The sequence below is a fragment of the Mytilus edulis genome, chromosome 7 (genome assembly GCF_963676685.1).
Source record: "Mytilus edulis chromosome 7, xbMytEdul2.2, whole genome shotgun sequence".
Lineage (NCBI taxonomy): Eukaryota > Metazoa > Mollusca > Bivalvia > Mytilida > Mytilidae > Mytilus > Mytilus edulis.
In genome coordinates, this window is record NC_092350.1 from 70,366,239 (window position 1) to 70,384,474 (window position 18,236).

Genomic DNA, 18,236 nt, shown 5'->3' on the forward strand with positions numbered 1-18,236 from the left:
TGTTAAATATTCTCTCTTTTTTTTTTGCTCAATATTTTCTATTCTTTATACTTTAGCTTATTATTCTCTATTCCCTATACTTTTGGTCATTATTTTCTATTCTTTATTTTAATCAATATTTTCTATTCTTTTAAACTTTTGCTCAATATTTTCTTTTCTTTATATGTTAGAACCTCACTATTTTCTTTTCTTTATTTTTTATTATAATATTATGTTTCTTTTTTCTTTATTCTGTTAACCCAATCCACATCCCCATTACTTACCGTTTGCTCTACTTTTATATCAAAACACTTGTTATTAACCCACAGGTGGACTAAGAAATATCAATCATAGCCTTCCCTTGACTTTCTACGTTCCGATATTATATATTTCATTTTAAACTTTTATCACAAAAGAAAATATCAGCCTCGAAATAACTGAAATTATGATGAAATTAAAAAGTTGTTACTTTTCATTCTGCAAATTTGAAAGGCAACTAAATTCTTCTAGACAGATTCTCTCCGAGCGGAGCTGAGTATAGACTACCATACTGAAACTATTAAAGGCCATCTTTCACTTTATATTAAGAAAAAACCTTACACACGGAGAGATGTAGTTGTAGTTTTCTAATAAAACAACACACTTCCCATTTAATAAAAACGGAGATAGAAAAATCATGACATTAAAAAAATCAGTACCAAATAAAAAAACTTTCGTGCAAGAATTTAATTCTTTTATTCGCCCCTTCCATTTACATTACAAGAATGTCTGTGCACACTTCATAGAGCGACACCTGCTGAGAAATAGTGACTTCGAAGTGAACAAAATGAAAAAAATATCGAATCGTATTGGATTTCAACAATAGAAAAACCCACCACGAAGACATCCAATGTAAAGTCAATGCGTCGATAGCCAAGATACTACGTACAACGGCACGCTAAAAAGTTAGATATAGTTAATCGATCTAAAGACAGGAATCGAAGACTGTGTAGAATCCGGACAAAACAAACTATGTTATGCTATACTCCTACTGATTGTAAAAAGGTTAAATAGTCCAAGCTTATCGTTTTGATATCAGGAATTTCTCTTCTTTCTGTACACCAGGTAAGTGTTTTTAATTGTAAAGCTTATATATATTGAATCAACTGGTGTCTTGTGTTAAACAAAATGTAAAGGTTGAGTATTACGTAGTTGTTCTTTTCTGTGACTGGAGATCAGTTATTTAAATGTTTGCTTTTCATGTAAGTATTTCTTAATTTCATTTTTAAAAATATACTTTTATTTTCAGGTCTATTTTACTTTGAAAATATACTTTTATAATCAGGTCTGTTTTACTTTGAAAATATGCTTTAATATTCAGGTCTATTTTAATTTGGAAATATACTTTTTTATATTCAGACGGATTTTATGTTTTAATGATACTTTTAAACTATATCTTATCTATTTACTTTGTAAAATATGAGTTTATCAAATTGTGTTTATAATTTCAATCTTAACGTATGACACCTATACTAACTTGTAAACGCCGTAAAAGTAATGATATCTTAATGTATGAAAGTTGCATTTGAAAATTGAAATCGTTTTCGTTTTTTTGTGTGATTCATTAAAAATCGTCGAATTTATTAAATAAATAGACTATGTGCATAAAGTTTATTTCAAATCATTATTTTTAAGTTAAATATATGATCACTGTGTCCTAAGATAGCTACTGTTGTAATGTATCATTTTCGTTACCTAAATTTGCTATCATTATCTATAAAGATTAATTATTGTAGTAAATAAAACTGCAATGAAGATAACGCAGAAATGTATAACATATACAAAAAAATAAAAGCATATTATTGTAAAACAAACCTCTGTATTATAGAAAGCAATACGTATATTTTATATTCTCGTGCACAATTTTAATTCGTGTTTTCAAAGTGAATACGAACAATAAATTCAATTCAGATTGTCACATATTTTGGAGATGATAAAGCGAAAAAAAAAAAAAAGAAAAAAAAAGAATTGAAGTCATTAGATAACTTTGAAAAATTTAAGGTGTAATACCACCATATCTTTTTATTTGGGGTTTCCATAGAATATTTTGGAAACTTGAGGTTACATGGTTACTAAAGCTTGCACACAGGTTACACAAGGGGAGAACATTCGATTGGTTTACTTTCAGTGATGGTTATTTTCTTATATGCAATGAAATGTTATGTGGTTTTTTTTCCAAATTTTTTTTTGAAACAAAGATAAATTCTGCACATTTTTTGAAAAGTGCAAATTTAGCAAAGACTAATAGGGGAAATTAATGGTGGTATTACACCCCAAAGAGTTCTATGTGCGCATTTCCTAAGTCTAGAGTCTGAATCTTAGTGTTTGCGATTCGTTGTTTGAAGAGTAATTGTTTCAATGAAGTTTTCCTCGTTTATATTTCGTATTGTATAACTATGTATATAAACATGGACCATTTCAACATGATCAAAGGGGCACCAGGCTCCGTTTTTAAATTTCAATATAAGTAAAATTCTGAATATATTTTACACAAATGTACAATACCAATTTCTGTCAGTCATTATTGTATTTGTAAGCAAAGAACATAAGAAACAAAACCAAGTTTGTGAAAGTTAAAAAAACGAGCGAGAACATAGCTTTAAAATAAACTGTAATCTTTAAAAGCAAAAACATTATTTTAGCGATATCTTATTTCCATTCTACATGTATTATAAGGCACGCTGTATATACCAGGATTAAATTTTCTTTACGTCAGTCGCGTGTTTAGTCTTAAAAAAAAACCACCAGCTATTCAAAATTGAAGGGTGTTGAGGAGCAAAAAATTCCGAAAGATTTTGCAGTAAACAGCTATCTAGATAGTCTATATTCTGGGGTAAAATATCCTTATAATTTCTAACAAGTTTACTAAAGTGTTGTTATGATAATTCATGTCAACACAGAAGTGCTGAATTTGTATATAGTGAAAACATATAAGTATTCTGTAGTATGGAACAAATATACGCATTGGTCCATTGCGTCTGCGCTGTTTGTGTATCGATCCGAGCTAAGAGAAGTCTAGTGGTGGTATTGGTTTGTATACCGGAAATCCATTACCATAAAATCTTTGCTTTGGAAAATTTGAAACTAGCCCTCAATATATGACAACTACCGATATAAATGCATTAGTATCTGTGTTTGGATATACATTTGTGTATTTGAAAACATATATTAACAACTTTCATATCTTTAGGTATTTGTCAATAAATACAGATTAAAGGTCAAGGCTAGTTAAAGGTCAAAATGGAATATTTCACATTGCCAAAATGGAGAAGATAATTCACCTTGCTTAATATATGAGGGATAATTAAAAAAAATATTAATAACAATAGTTTAGTCTTTGGCACACGTGCATCCGGTTAAAGGTTGCTGAATAAGGGAGTTTACGCTTTAAGATCGTAATTGGTCTCAACCTCTCAACCAAGTAGTTTACGTTTGCAGACAGTACTAGGTTTGGTTCCAATAAAATCTATTTGAGCAGGGATTCAGTCGGAGTTCTTCTTAGTGATAAAAGGTACAGTATAGAAATGAACAATTTACAAAAATTACTCTCGGAAATTTTATTAGAGTTATTAAAATAAGTACATTGCATGTTTCAGATTCCGTAATTTGGAAAAGCTAAGGCTATTATTACGCTAAGTTACGTAAAATAGTTGAACGCATGTAAATTTGAAATACTGACCGCTCCATACAAAATAACTGTGGTAAACGCCTTTACACCCTAATAAAATGAGAAAAATAACCAATTCATTCGTAATTGTTGTTCTATATAATTGTTCCAAATGTACCCGAGGCCTCAGTGGCCAAGTTAGTGGTCTATGTTGTCGAACTACTGTATCACTGGCCTGTAAGCACTGAGACAATATAATTAAAAACCGATCTCTCATCGCTCCCGTTTTCTGATATGTCGCGTGGGAGAACAAAACCCGCTTTGAGGTCACATGTGAGTGACCTCGTAGGTGTGTCTTTTTCGACCAATGAAAATGAGTCTTCGACGACCTTGAAAGTTTATCGTAAGGTAAATAGATGTAACTCATTTTATTTACGAAGAAATCGTCAGTCCAAATAATTCATAAACTTTTTTTATTGGCTTATTAATAGGTCGTTAATTCATTTTGCATATCATTATAAATTCACAACTTCCAGTTCACTCACATGTGACCTCAAAGCGGGTTTCGGCACTGAATCTTCCAGTTCGAAATCCGTACATGACAGGTGCACTTGACTCTGAATCTTAAATATATTAATAGTCTAGGATTTTCAGCTTTATTTCAAAAGAAGAACCACGCATAAATCGTTTAAGTGCACAAACTATAAGAGCTTCTTAGTACAACTAAGATTTATGCGGAATAACTTTTCATTAGCGATTCTTTTTTTAGTCAAATGATTAGTAGAAGTTAAATTTATCAATTCAACAACTTAAAATTAATAGAGGAAGCAGACACGTACAGTACCAGGTTATTTATAGCAACTTCCTGTTTATCAATTTACCAATGTGATGTCAATAGACGCTTTCGAATTTCTTTCCTTGGTAAAACTTCATAAAGCATAATCAGAAGTTTAAGCAAACTTCCTCTTAGCTTTGATTTTGCACGGACGTAGCTCGATATGAGTATTATAAATTTCAATAATTCTTAAATGCCAAACATTATGTAGCCGTTCTTGATATGCATGTATGGACACTGATAAAGTGGATTTGCTTTTCTGGTCCAAATTTGTTTTCCCCGTAAATTGGATTGTTATGAATTATGCCGATAGTTTACTCCTTTGAATTGCTTCACATCGGTCCTTTTGATAGCCGACTATACGGCATGGGTTTATCTCATTGTTGAAGGCTACATACGATTGCCTATAATTGCTTACGTCAAATTAAATGGAAATTTGGTGGATTGTTAACTTATTGACAACCATACCACTAGCCCTTATTTCATATTGTTTAGTAAGGTTGAGAAGCAGCTAAAAAGTCTGCTCAAAGTTAACATTTGCTCGTGGAATGACTCCTTATTGCCGTTAAAGCACTAACATTTTTTTTTATCGTGGTGGTCATTTTTTGATTGGTAAATGAAGCCGGGATGCCCGACCTTGAATAAAGATTAGAGTCAAACGCCACTACTAAATGACCCCGAATATTATCATTATATAAAGAAAAAACGCGATAGTGACAATGCCAACAGCAAATAAGCTGAAAATTTACACATAAGAGGGGATTTATGCCGATTGATCAGTTTCAATATATACCAATCAAATTGGAAAAGACTATCAATAATTCAAAATAGCATTTGCTTTCACATTTTAATCAAAACCATGACAATATACTGGACCTTTTTGTCTTTAAAAAATGTACTTTTTTACTTACTTTTTTTATATTTTGTCAGTCTTTTAATTTTGATTTTATGTTTAGCTCGCATTGAATTTATAACATTTTTCTACAGATTCCAGAGCCACTACTAGGTATCCAGTAGAAAAACTATCAAACCTTTTCAAACATGAGATTAGGTTGTAAACTTTATGATTTAATCAAACGCCTCAGGATTTAATTTTCGATTGCAAGATTAAAATCTTGACAATTTTAACATACACGAGATCAATTTTAATCGCTAGATTTTACATCTCAGTATTTGAAAACTCTTATTATAATTCAATTTTAATTTTCATATCTCTATAAAAACAAGAATGTGTCCCAAGTACACGGATGCCCCACTCGCACTATCATTTTCTATGTTCAGTGGACCGTGAAATTAGGGTCAAAACTTTAATTTGAAATTAAAATTAGAAATATCATATCATAGGGAAGGTGTGTACTAAGTTTCGAGTTGATTAGGCTTCAAACTCTTCAAAAACTACCTTGACCAAAAACTTAAACCTGAAGCGGACGGACGAACGGACACACAGACGGACGGACGAACGGAGGCACAGACCAGAAAACATAATGCCCCTCTACTATCGTAGGTGGGGCATAATAAATCTGGGAATATTTTTTTATAATTCAGTATCATGCAACATTTTGTAAGAGAGAATGAACGAAAAGAAGAAACAAAATTATTGGTATATATTTGAAAAAAATGCATATCAATGAAAATACAAAAAAAACCGTAAGATTGAGTCGCATGCTATACTTCCAGTGGCAAATAGTTCAGCCATATTCAGGATCACCAATGATAGACACATCATATACTATTAGTTACATAGTGTGTTAGTGACCTAATATGATATATACAGGGTCAGTAAATTCCATATGGGGTGAGAGCGAAAAAACCTAATATGATATATACAGGGTCAGTAAATTCCATATGGGGTGAGAGCGAAGCTCGAACCCCATATGGAATTTACTTACCCTGTATATATCATATTAGGTCACTAGCACACTATGTAACGAATTTATCTTACCGACTATCTTTATGTGTTGAATTTAGACTAAAGTTGTCTTATTTGCTTTCATAACACATCTCCTTATTTCTGTATTAAAGTGTTCAGGTGTTCAATTTTAAGAACCTACTTCAATTGATATGCACTAAAAAAACTAATGTAAACGATAGATATTTATAATAAACAACCTTGATATAACAATATTAAAAAGAACTTTCAATATTTGAAATAATCAAACAGTGCCTAAGTCGCAAATTCACTACTAACCTAATATTGAAATAAGCCCCGCCTCCCTACTAACCTAATATTGAATATACACGGTCTCCACGAGGTCGCTTTTAACCAATCATATTCCTAGAAATGTATAGGAGGTAAGATAATAAGTAATACATATAAGTCGAACATGCCCGAACCCAGTCACACAGTCTTGAATGTCTTTGTTGTCGCCTTTGCCAACTTTACAAACGGTCATTATGATGTTATTGATGTATGTTCAGGTAGACATGCTGACCTGCTAAAAACTCTGTGTATACATTCTGACAATGGATTCATGAGAAAATACTCTCGGAATAATCGTCATATAAAAAAGTAAAATGATAAAAATACCGAACTTAAATGAAAATTTAAGACGGAAAGTCCTTTATCAAATGGCAATCCAAAAAAAAACAAACAAAAACAACTTAGATCTATTAACAAAAATTGCGTTTTGCAAACGTATTGCTATTGCAAATATGCGAACAAAAGGGTCACGCTATGTGAAACAAGTCTTCATCAAAATTCGTGAAAAGTAACAGTAGAACTGAAGTATCAAATTCATTTACACCATATGCAGGAGCTGCTTAAATGATGCTAGTACGTAGAAATGGAAATATTCAAATTAAGATGTAGAATAATTGCAAATGAGACAACTCTCCACATGCAGATACCAAATCAAATGACATAGAAGTAAACCACTATAGTTCACCGTACGACCTTCACTTATGAGCAAAACAATACCGCATAGTCAATAAGGGCCCGGAAAGACAAATGTAAATCAATTCAAACGAGAAAACTAACGGCCAGGGTTTACCATGTTTACGCTAGAACAAAACAAAAAAATGTATATTCGGCAACACACGAAAACCACTGAGTTGCAGGCTCTTGACTTGAAACAGGCACATAAAGGATGTGGCGGGTTTAAAACATGTTTGTTTGTTTAAAGTGCATAATAAGTAAGCCGACATAAATTATTGTGTCGTAAGACTTTGATCTTAGTCATTCCTCATTGTCGATTTCAAGATGTAAATCAGGATACGAGATAAACTTAAAATTGAAAAGAAATAAGCTTGTCAGATACAGGTGTCACCAAAGAAGTTGAATCAATTTTTTACATTTTTTATTTCACTGAAATTGATACGATACTGGAATTGTTTATAAGGTAAGCACTTAAAAATGCCAAAACCTACCTTGTTAACAGTTCGTGGCCAACATAAAGCATATTTTATTTGAATACATGATCGTTTAAAGTATCCTGTGGTATTATTTTAACAGTAAAGAAAACTTACAAAGCTGCAAAAATTAGGAATTTTTGTAATGATAAATTCAAAGGAAACCAAACTTTTGGAGGTTTTTGCATTTATGGCAAATAGAATTCGTTTCAAGCCTACTGAAGTAACACTACGAGTGGTTGCATATGGAGCAGGATCGTCTTGCTCTAATACGGAGCACGTAATATCAACCCTGGGTTTTGGTTAGGTTCAGGCAGCTCAAACTTTAGGTTTGTTTTTATAATTTTATAATGTGTTTTATATACCTTTTTCGTCTCTTTGTCGTTTTTCATCTTTTTACATTGCATTGTCAGTTCGTTTTCGACTTACGAGTTTGAACGTAGCTTGTGTATCTTTCTCTTCTTCTTCATCAAATATATTTGCAACTGGACGTTAAGCAACCAACAATCAACCAATCTTTTATCGACGTTTTACTTATCAACAATTACAATACATTTGTATAACATTTAATATTTAACAATACCGGTGAAAAAATGTACAGTTGAATGAATGTACCGACTTTATTAGATGGATATCAATTGTTATATAATATATAAAATTTGCAGTTTACACACACTTTCAGACGTGGGTGGCTTTTCAGTTTACGCTTTTTATTCACTGCAGACTTTACTTATTTTTTAAAATCTGTATTGCTCTCTGTAAACTTTTATACCATCAATAAGAAAGACGTATTTATATATTTAATTAGAATAAATGTATATACTATCGTAACAAGATACATTATACTTTAAATTTACAAATATTTACGTTACAAGTCACGTTGTCTATTCGCCACTTGTTTGATTGCATTGTACCGTCAATGAACTATTATTCCAAACTTTATACATTTTTGTACATGCACCTATGATCAAATTAAAATCATTAGAGTTTTTCAACTTTTACAATTGTCGCTGATTTCTATTCCATCATTATTCGTATTGAAAGTTCCATCCTTTGGTTATTTTACTTACAGCACAGCCAGACAGGGTTAAGTCGTAAATGAGACTATTCTTAGTTTTTACTTAAATCGATGATTTTATTTTAAAATGATGTATCATTGTAAAAAAGCAGGATTGATTAAGGCTATCAACATTTTATGCAATATCTAAATCCTGTTGACATTTTACGACTTTATAAGGTCTTGCTCACGCAGCAATCTTTTTCACTTAAATCTATGATTTTATTTTAAAATGGTGTACCGTTGTTAAATAAGCAGGATTGATTAAGGCTATCAACATTTTAAGCAATATCTAAATCCTGTTGATAGTTTACGACTTTATAAGGACTTGCGCATACAGCTATTTTGAAATTTTGAAATCGATGATTTAAAAAAAATGATACATCCCTGTAAAAAAGCAGGATTGATTAAGGCTATCAACGTTTTAAGCAATAATATCTAAATCCTGTTAACAGTTTACGACTTTATAAGGTCTTGCGCACTCAGCTATTTTGAAATTTTGAAATCGATGAGTTAAAAAAAAATGATACATCCCTGTAAAAAAGCAAAATTGATTAAGGATATCAACGTTTTAAGCAATAATATCTAAATCCTGTTAACAGTTTACGACTTTATAAGGTCTTGCGCACTCAGCAATTTTGAAATGTCAGGTGAAATAATTACAATTGTATCCGACATCAGTATACCTATTCAGCATGATACCAGACAGAAACAACCTTATCCATCACTCAGCAACCATTCACTTTGCTGTGCATTTATCACACGTTATCTTTGAGTTCCGTTGTCATTGTTTAAATGTAAAAGCCTCGCATATGACAATATTGTAATTTTTTAATAAGTTCAAAGTCTTTGTGTCAATTACCTATCAACAGTGTTTACATAGAACTTAATAATCATATCAAATTATGACATTGTTGTTCCTGTTCACTGCAAGACAGCCAGGTGATAATAATTGATAAAACTGTTGCAAATTTTCAAGTTTTTGCATAGTGGGTGTGTTTTGACTTCCCAATACATTTTTATTCTAGCTTTAAAAAAAAACAATGAAATAAAAAAGCACAGCAATATTTTAGCTATTCGAACAACAATATTTATGGTATCGTACCTCCATGCCGATAACACATATCATCAGACACACTAAAATTCTTGTACCGTGGCTTTGTGTAGACAAGGAACCAGTAATTCAGTGGTTGTCTTTTGTTGCTGTGTTACATATTTTATTTCTTCGTCCATTATTTTGTACATAAATAAGGCCGCTAGTTTTCGCGTTTGAATTGTTTTACATTTTTCATTTAGGGTCCTTTTATAGCTGTCTATAAGGTTTGGGCTTTGCTCATTGTTGAAGGCCGTATGTGACATATAGAGTTAATGTCTGTGTCAAGTGTTGAACTTCTCTTGTGGAAAGTTGTCTAATTGGCAATCATACCACATCCTCTTTTTTATACTCATTCGAGACTTCGCAGTGTGCAATGGGATATCATTAGTGTACATATTTCAAGACAAACAAGTGTTATAACGTCAAGGGGAGGACTTAGATGTAAAATTGACCAAAACTTCTATATATAGATACATGACTTTTTTGTGTATATCAATTTTGGTATTGGTGATCTAAACCGACGCTTGTCTAGCGTACACAATTATGAACTTGGTTTATAGATATAGGAAGATGTGGTGTGAGTGCCAATGAGACAACTCTCCATCCAAATTAGTTTTGATTTACTATTATCATAATTCAACAATGATCTTGATGCTGTATATTTACTAATGAAAAGTTATGACAATAAAAAAGATAGCAATATAATTAAATACTAACATTTAAATAATTATGATTCTTAGAAAAATAATATTATTGAAAATGATAATATTAATGATAATGAAGGTGCGATATAACGAGAGAGTATCATTATCATTATGGAATATCATTGTCTACACCGGGCCTCGAACAAGGCACTTTTGTCATCAAAGTCAAAGCTCTAAGCAACTGAGACGTTGCTTTTTGATCCTTCGATGTCGGCTCTTCCTATCACTGTGAAGCAGAATTCGCCAAGCGTTGGATTGTTCACCCACTAATAGGGAACGTGAGTTATTCACTAGCTCAAAACCTTACGAATGGCTTTATTAATAATTCAATGTTTTTCATCTTAAAACTTAATTTTATTAACACATTTACATTTGTTGATAGATCATACATCAAACAAAAAATTAAAGAAATAATTTAAAAAAAAAATGAATGATATTGATATTAATTATTAATGTTAGAGAAAGTATTATAACAACAACAACAACAATACTTTATTTTAAGAGGGTTACACAGTTAGCTATATAACTAATCTTCCCTGAGGCCCTCATCATGACTCAAACAAAATGCAAACATATACATTGCATACATTAGTATAAAAAGTCAAGTATGATAATAATGTTTAATACAGCTTGATAAAATGTGATGAAAAAAAATAAACATGATGACATGATCAGTTTTTAATATTATTGATATAGCTAGGTTGATTTCAATAAATGATCTGTTATTTTGGTAACAACGATCTTTCTCTATTTCATTTGATCAACAGGTTCTATATGCGTTTGGCGTGTGTAATAAGATATAAAAAAAGGAAAATGATTGCATCTGTGTATTGTTCACTCAAGGGTTACATATCTCTTTCTTTTTTGCATTAAGAATGGGTGTTACGTAAACTAAAACTTTGACAGCGACATTTGTTTTTCTACTGTTGTCTTTATTCAGATAAATAATAGTGTTTTCGTATATAATGTTCAAGTAGTGTATTAAACAAAACTAGAGGATAAATTGGCTTTTACTAAACAATGCACTTATCACAAAGCGAAGTTAATTCGTCATTTTGCGATCATTCTACTTGTGTCTTGTATGTTTTACTTATATTATTTTAAAAGTTAATTTATTTTCTTCAGTTTCAGTCGGGTAAATTCACACGTACAGATATGCCATGTTAACCGCACATGTGTTTAAATCATACACGAATTGATAGGGATGTCTTTAAAAGAATTAGTATTTTGATTTTTATATTCTATGGCGGCCATCTTGGAAATAGCCGCCATTTTAAAATTTAAAGGTCGGTCCATAACTAATACCGTTTGACAACTAATACTATGCCACATTTGGTGCTTTTATCATCAAACCCACAATTTTTCACAGGTCCGAAGGACTGCCATTTTAACGAAATAAAACTCTCATCCTCTATGTTAACATAATCAAATATGCATGTATGCATGCTGGCACAACTGGTTCAACGTGTTCAAAGAGACCAAAGGAGAAGGGGCTACATTGGCCAATATTGGCCTCATTTTCGAGAATGTTTCAAATTCTACTTCGTGTATGGTTTTCCTTTTCCGTTGGACATATTCATTTCATGAAAACAAATGTTTTTTTGTGGTTATGATGTCATTATGCGGTGTTTTGACATCACTTCACGTGTATATTTGCTGACTTTTCGCAAGTTTGCCCTATAGAGCCCCCGTTTCATTGGAATAGAACAAACTTATAGATTTCAATCTTGAATACCAATAGCATTTTCTAAAATAACTAGAAACACAATTTCACAGACAGTCAATTAACGGCATTTTACGCTGATTTTGATCATTGAGAAGCTTCATATTTTCTTATCATTGGAACGTGATTAAAACGTTCATCTGATTTTACAGAGTTATCTCCCTGTAGTGTTATGTTACACATTAGGACAACGTACATACTTTGTCATCTACCAAGAAAACAATGATATGTAGGGCTAATTCAATACATCAACGAGTCAGCAAAAATATGATGTCTTGATTTCGGTAATATATTCATGTTTAGGATAAACAAATATTATACTAAATAAGTCTTATTACGGTTCATATTTCTTATCGACGTCACTGCCTGTTTTATTTTGTAATATAGAATCTAATGTTACAACATTTTCCGGAAACTTAACCTTTCTTGCGTAATTGTATAGTTTTTTCAAGTAATATAAATTTTCACATTGTTTTTGATAGATATTATATATCATATGACCTTAATACATCGACGGGTAAATAATATCAAATCAAACAAAAAGAAGCATGATATCATTTTAAAGTACATTATCTATTAAAGATGAACATCATTATTAGGCCACAGACCACAATTAATTCCTCTATTAGTTCTTGATAACTTTTTGTCACATTAAAAAAATTGCACTTGCACTTTTGTCCAATCGTTTGTGTGTGTAATGTATAGTACCTGTCCAAAAGTATATCCAAAATTCAGAAAGATTAAAGCAATCACTTTAACAAATTTAGTCAATACACATCCCTACCCCTATTGACAAGTCAAGAGGTGTTCCGAAAACTGTAAATATTACCTTTTTGCACTTAGCCTAATCACTCTTTCCATATCAAAATCATTTAAAATACAACATCCAAAAGTTTATTTCACCTCTCTTCTTTCATTTCAACCCCATAAAAACTAAATAATCAATGAGAAAGGCAAAGAAAATTAATTAAAGGGAACTATATTCGTGTCATGGGCCTATTAGATTGCACTTCCGGTCACTGATTTCCATGGTAACAATGAAATTTGCTTCGATTAATTTGGTTATTCATAAACTGGTCGTACATAATCACACTAACTTGTAAAAAGTCGATTTAACTTTGGATGATATTTTTTAATGCGTTGTAAATGTTTCCATAAATGTATTTAGAAGTGTTTTAATGTTTAAACATTTTTACCTGGTTTGAATTTGTGAGTGTTGACACCGAACTGACGAATTCACTATTTTAAAAGTGATTTTTTTCCCAGTTTATTACTATTACAAAGGTTAGGTCATTAAAGTTTCATTGCTTAATAATTGATCAATTTAACTTCCCCTCCGGCATCTTAACCTTCAAAATGTTATGTTTCTATTTTTTTATTTATTTTTTTAAACTGCGTTTTGAAATATCATTAGAAATTAAATAATCTGATTGAATGGACCAGATAAGTCCCTTTTGTTCTCATTAAGATTGATACGAACGAGTTTTCTTTGTTTGACCTACAATCCTATTGAATGTTTCAGCCACGATTCTAAAATCGTATTAATATGTTGCCTGGTCCTTGTATGGCAATCTGGGTGTCTGTTAAGATGGTACCTAACACTTCAGGGAGATAACTCTGTAAAATCAACTAAACGTTTTAATTACGTTGTGTTGTAAAGGGAATATTAAGCTTCTCAATGATCAAAATTTGTGTTTGTCAAACTGCTATATAACCAGTGTAATTTTTCTGATAAAATGGTTGGTTTAAATTTTTTTAAATTTTTATATTTTTGTCAAAGGGTCGAAGTAAATACTTTGTCAAATTTTTATGAAAATTAAACGAGCCAAATTAATTTTAGTGAAAGTGTTGGGTACCACCTTAATGCAGTTTTTTTATTATCCAAAAAAAATGGTAATGTTGTGAAACAAATACACAGGGAATGTTTGCAATCTCCTTTCTAGTCTTCGAGTATTCAAACAAGACACCAGTAAAACAGACAGTAGTATACTGTGGGGCCAAACTACGTTAATGAAAAAAGATACATTTAAACTTAAACGTAGAAAACTACTAGCACTTGTCAATGAATTATTAAGATATTGCTTTTTAAACAAATAGCAAACGTATATATGTCGATAGAATACTAAACTGTCACAATAGTATTATTTTGAGATTTTGTTATTCAATGGTATTTTTAGATGCTGCGTAAATTCAGCATGTTAATCTTAAATTTGAAGATATAAAAAAAATGGTATCATTATTTATCTTGGAAAAAAAGAAAGGTTTAATTGAAAACATCAAATTACAACTTCGATATCGTTTTAAAGATTTACAAACTGTTTCACACAAAATGTTGTATAGAGCGTGTGAAATACAATCAAAATGCAATCAACATTTCCTGTGTGTGGAAAATAAAAAAAAATAAAGAACTGCCGCTTAGACCAACAATAACACAAATAATAATGCCATTGATTTAATTACAAACATGTAAACAATTTAAACAGTTTATGAGGGAAATGCTTGTGGATTTTAAGAATACAGTATTTGAATTTAGATTTTTTAGTTTTAAAACAATCTCAAAGCCAGCATTGGTATTTTAAACCCTCCGTCGTTTTTACAAATAAGTATTCAAAGTTTTTAAAAGCAATTATAGATTTAGGTAATTATATTTTTTTCAATTGAATTGTTTCATATTTTTCATGTCGGGGCCTTTTATAGACGATTATACGATATAGACTTTTATCATTGTTGAAGGTCGTACTGTTGTCTATAATAATATTGCGTAAATCCCCCTTATTTTAACTTTAGTGGGTAGTTGTCTCATTGTCAATCATACGAGATCTAATTTTTTTTAATTAAAAAATTAATACAATAATCCGACCACCTACTAGAAATAAGTGTATGCTGGATAAGGGCAGACAATTGGTCGCCCTGAGATTCTACGTCCCTATTATGATGCGTCTGCTTTTGTATTTTTGTAAACTGCTTGCTCGACCAAACAATAGGCCCACTGGGCAAAGGGTTTACTGCATGAGGCAAGTGTGAACCCTTTTTTTTTTTGGGGGGGGGGGGGGTCAAAAGTAAGTAAATTGATGCTATGCTTGCAACCTTTCACGTGGTCTTGATCAGGAGGACACTTATTTCAAACACAAGTAAAGGGAGAACTTATTGTTGGCTTTTTAAACGAATTCCGATATACCCCAAAATAGCTACAGCATGATAGAATTACACAGAAACAAGAGAATATTGGAAGAAAAATTTACAATGAAATGAAATAGAAAGCACAACTGTTATAGTATACAACAGTAAAAAAATGTGTTTCACTAAATCTTTCTAAAATACTAGTTTTTGACATGTTAACAGACTTACAATGCACAGAAGCAATCTGGGGTGGTGTTCTCGAAAGTATCCTTAGATTCTTCGTAAGTCATATATCAGACCGATTTTAGGATGGAGTTAGGATCGACTTAGGACTCTCTTAAGTTGCGTCTTGAAGCTCTCAGACGCATCTTAAGTTGGGACGTCCTAAACATATCCTATTTACGAAATTCTAAATAGTTAAAGTAAGTGTTTGATAACATTTATTAGAGATGAAACCAATTAATAAAATTGTTTACAAAATTTTGTAATAACACTTATTTAATTTAATGCATGATTTCAAATGTAATTATTAATTAATATCAAATAGGATTTGATATAAACTGTTAAACAATTTGTTTTGAAATGAGAATATTGAATTCGTAGTGTCATCGTATCGTAAAAACACAAAGTTCAAAGTTTAAAATAATGCAGAGTTAATAATCGATGGTGCGTTTCTTTTCACGTTCATCTACACGTAAAAAAATGAGAAAAAAAAGCATGCACACAGTAAGGATGAAGATATGATGATCTTACAGCGGATTCCATTGAGTGTGTAGCGAAAGGTAATAACTTTTGCTTAGCTTGCTTGTTAGCTGAACCGTGAAGTCATTATTAGGTCAGGTATACTACCCTCCTTTCTAAGTAGCATAGTCCAACAGACAGATCGATTGGTTTTCTGTCGGACTAGTCTATTCTTAAAGAAGGGTAGTTTACTTAACCTAACAATGACTTCACGGTTCAGCTAACAAGCAAGCTAAGCAAAGATATTACCTCTGGCTACACACTCAATGGAATCCGCTGTAAGACACCTAATTAGGTGTCCTAAAGTTAGGACGAAAAATGTTACATATCCGTAGTTAAGAGAGCTTCGAGAACATGACTTGGGACAAAGAATTGTCCTTAGATGGACTTAGGACACGTCCTAATCCTAAGATAGCTTCGAGAACACCACCCCTGAACTTTTCTGTTTTCATTATCATAATGTAGGATGGCAATTATTATAAAATACGTATATATATATATCTAATTTTGTAACTTTTTCTAAATATTCTCCTGATAGTAGAAAGCTGAAATTTTTATTATTTTTCAAACTTTTTTCTGTCTGTGTGAATACTGTTTATTACGTTAGAATTATTATTCAATAGCTTTACCCATTATACATTAACAACCATAAGGTCAATGGGACATTTTAATAACATTAATGGACTCCTTGTTAAAGATACTTTACATTACTAGAATAATGATAATACATAAAAATAATTCCAAGAACTATTAAAAAAATCAATGGAAAAAGCCCAACATGTAATTTTGACGTATTACTACGTACATGGTTGTATGTACTATCGTAAATTGTACAAGGAGTTTAATCTGATTTTTATTTCTCTAAAAATATTAATCTATCCATCTATCCTCTTCGCTCCTGACGGAGCATAACGATGCCACAAGATTTCGCCACCCAAAGTTTTAATAGTCTCACAAAATTTACTGAGTAAAGGCTTCATGTGAATTTCTTTAAGATTTTTACAACATTTTAATGCGGCTGCGTTTCTCGACAAATAACCAATCCGACTCGGAGTCTGAATTAAGGGTGGGGGAAATTGGACTGTTTCCTTCACCTCTTTATTCTTTGACATATTAGACCCCTTGTACTCTACTCTTTCTTGAGGGTGGTAAAGGGTTATTTTCCAGCAACGTGTTTTGCCATTTTTATTTCACGTGCAGTCGTGAAAAAGATTCATTATTCACCGTGTTTCGTGAAATCGGTAAAAAGATCAACGTGCAAGACATTTTTAATTGTTCGTTCATCGCGAAATGACTATTTTATTTCGCGGTCTTCCGTGCAGACACCCGCCTTTTACGCCCTCTTTCTTTATTTTGACCCTTATTCTCTACTTTATTTTTTTACGGCACCCCACTATTCTCTATTACTGATATTTTGACTTTTTTTTTCTATTCTTAAAGTTTTTAGCATTTTTTGTTTATTATTCACTATTCTTTACACCCTATACTGACTCTCATACATTGATGACTATATTCATTACTAAAATTGCTATTTTGGCAAAGGAATAAAGGACAGATTCTTCTGAATTCATTTCAAACCAGGACAATTTAAAAAAAAAAGTTCACTTTTTACCGTCAATTCATATACATACATGTATATCCTATTCAAATATGTGAACTTTAAGCTGGGGTCACACATTCACGATTTTTACTGCCGTCCTTGACAGGACCATTCCCGATTCAAATTTATTAAAAGTCTGATCAAGATCCTATGAATCGTGGATGGAAATTCAAACTTTAATTAAAATTTGTAAAAAAAAAAAAAATTGGCAAAGGAATAAAGGACAGATTCTTCTGAATTCATTTCAAACCAGGACAATTTACCGTCAATTCATATACGTATATATCCTATCCAAATATGGGAACTTTAAGATTCTACCAATAGGTTGGCCCTAAACCGAAAATTCGATAGATATTGAAAAACTGTGAGTATATGTTTAATTTATCC

General features: G+C 31.5%; 1 protein-coding gene across 2 annotated transcripts in view; it reads left to right on the forward strand.

Annotated features, from left to right (window-relative positions):
• Positions 1-944: 944 nt before the first annotated feature.
• LOC139483611 (uncharacterized) overlaps positions 945-18,236 on the forward strand; it is a 50,179-nt gene continuing 32,887 nt past the window's right edge. The window contains exon 1 of one of the 2 annotated variants that reach the window (XM_071267606.1): positions 945-1,083. Coding sequence is in view for 1 of the 2 variants with exons in the window: in XM_071267605.1 (XP_071123706.1) it covers positions 1,206-1,220 (15 nt within the window). In the remaining variant the exon portion in view is untranslated. Of the gene's footprint in view, positions 1,084-1,105; positions 1,221-18,236 lie in introns of those variants that run through there. The other variant, XM_071267605.1, reaches the window with a different exon arrangement.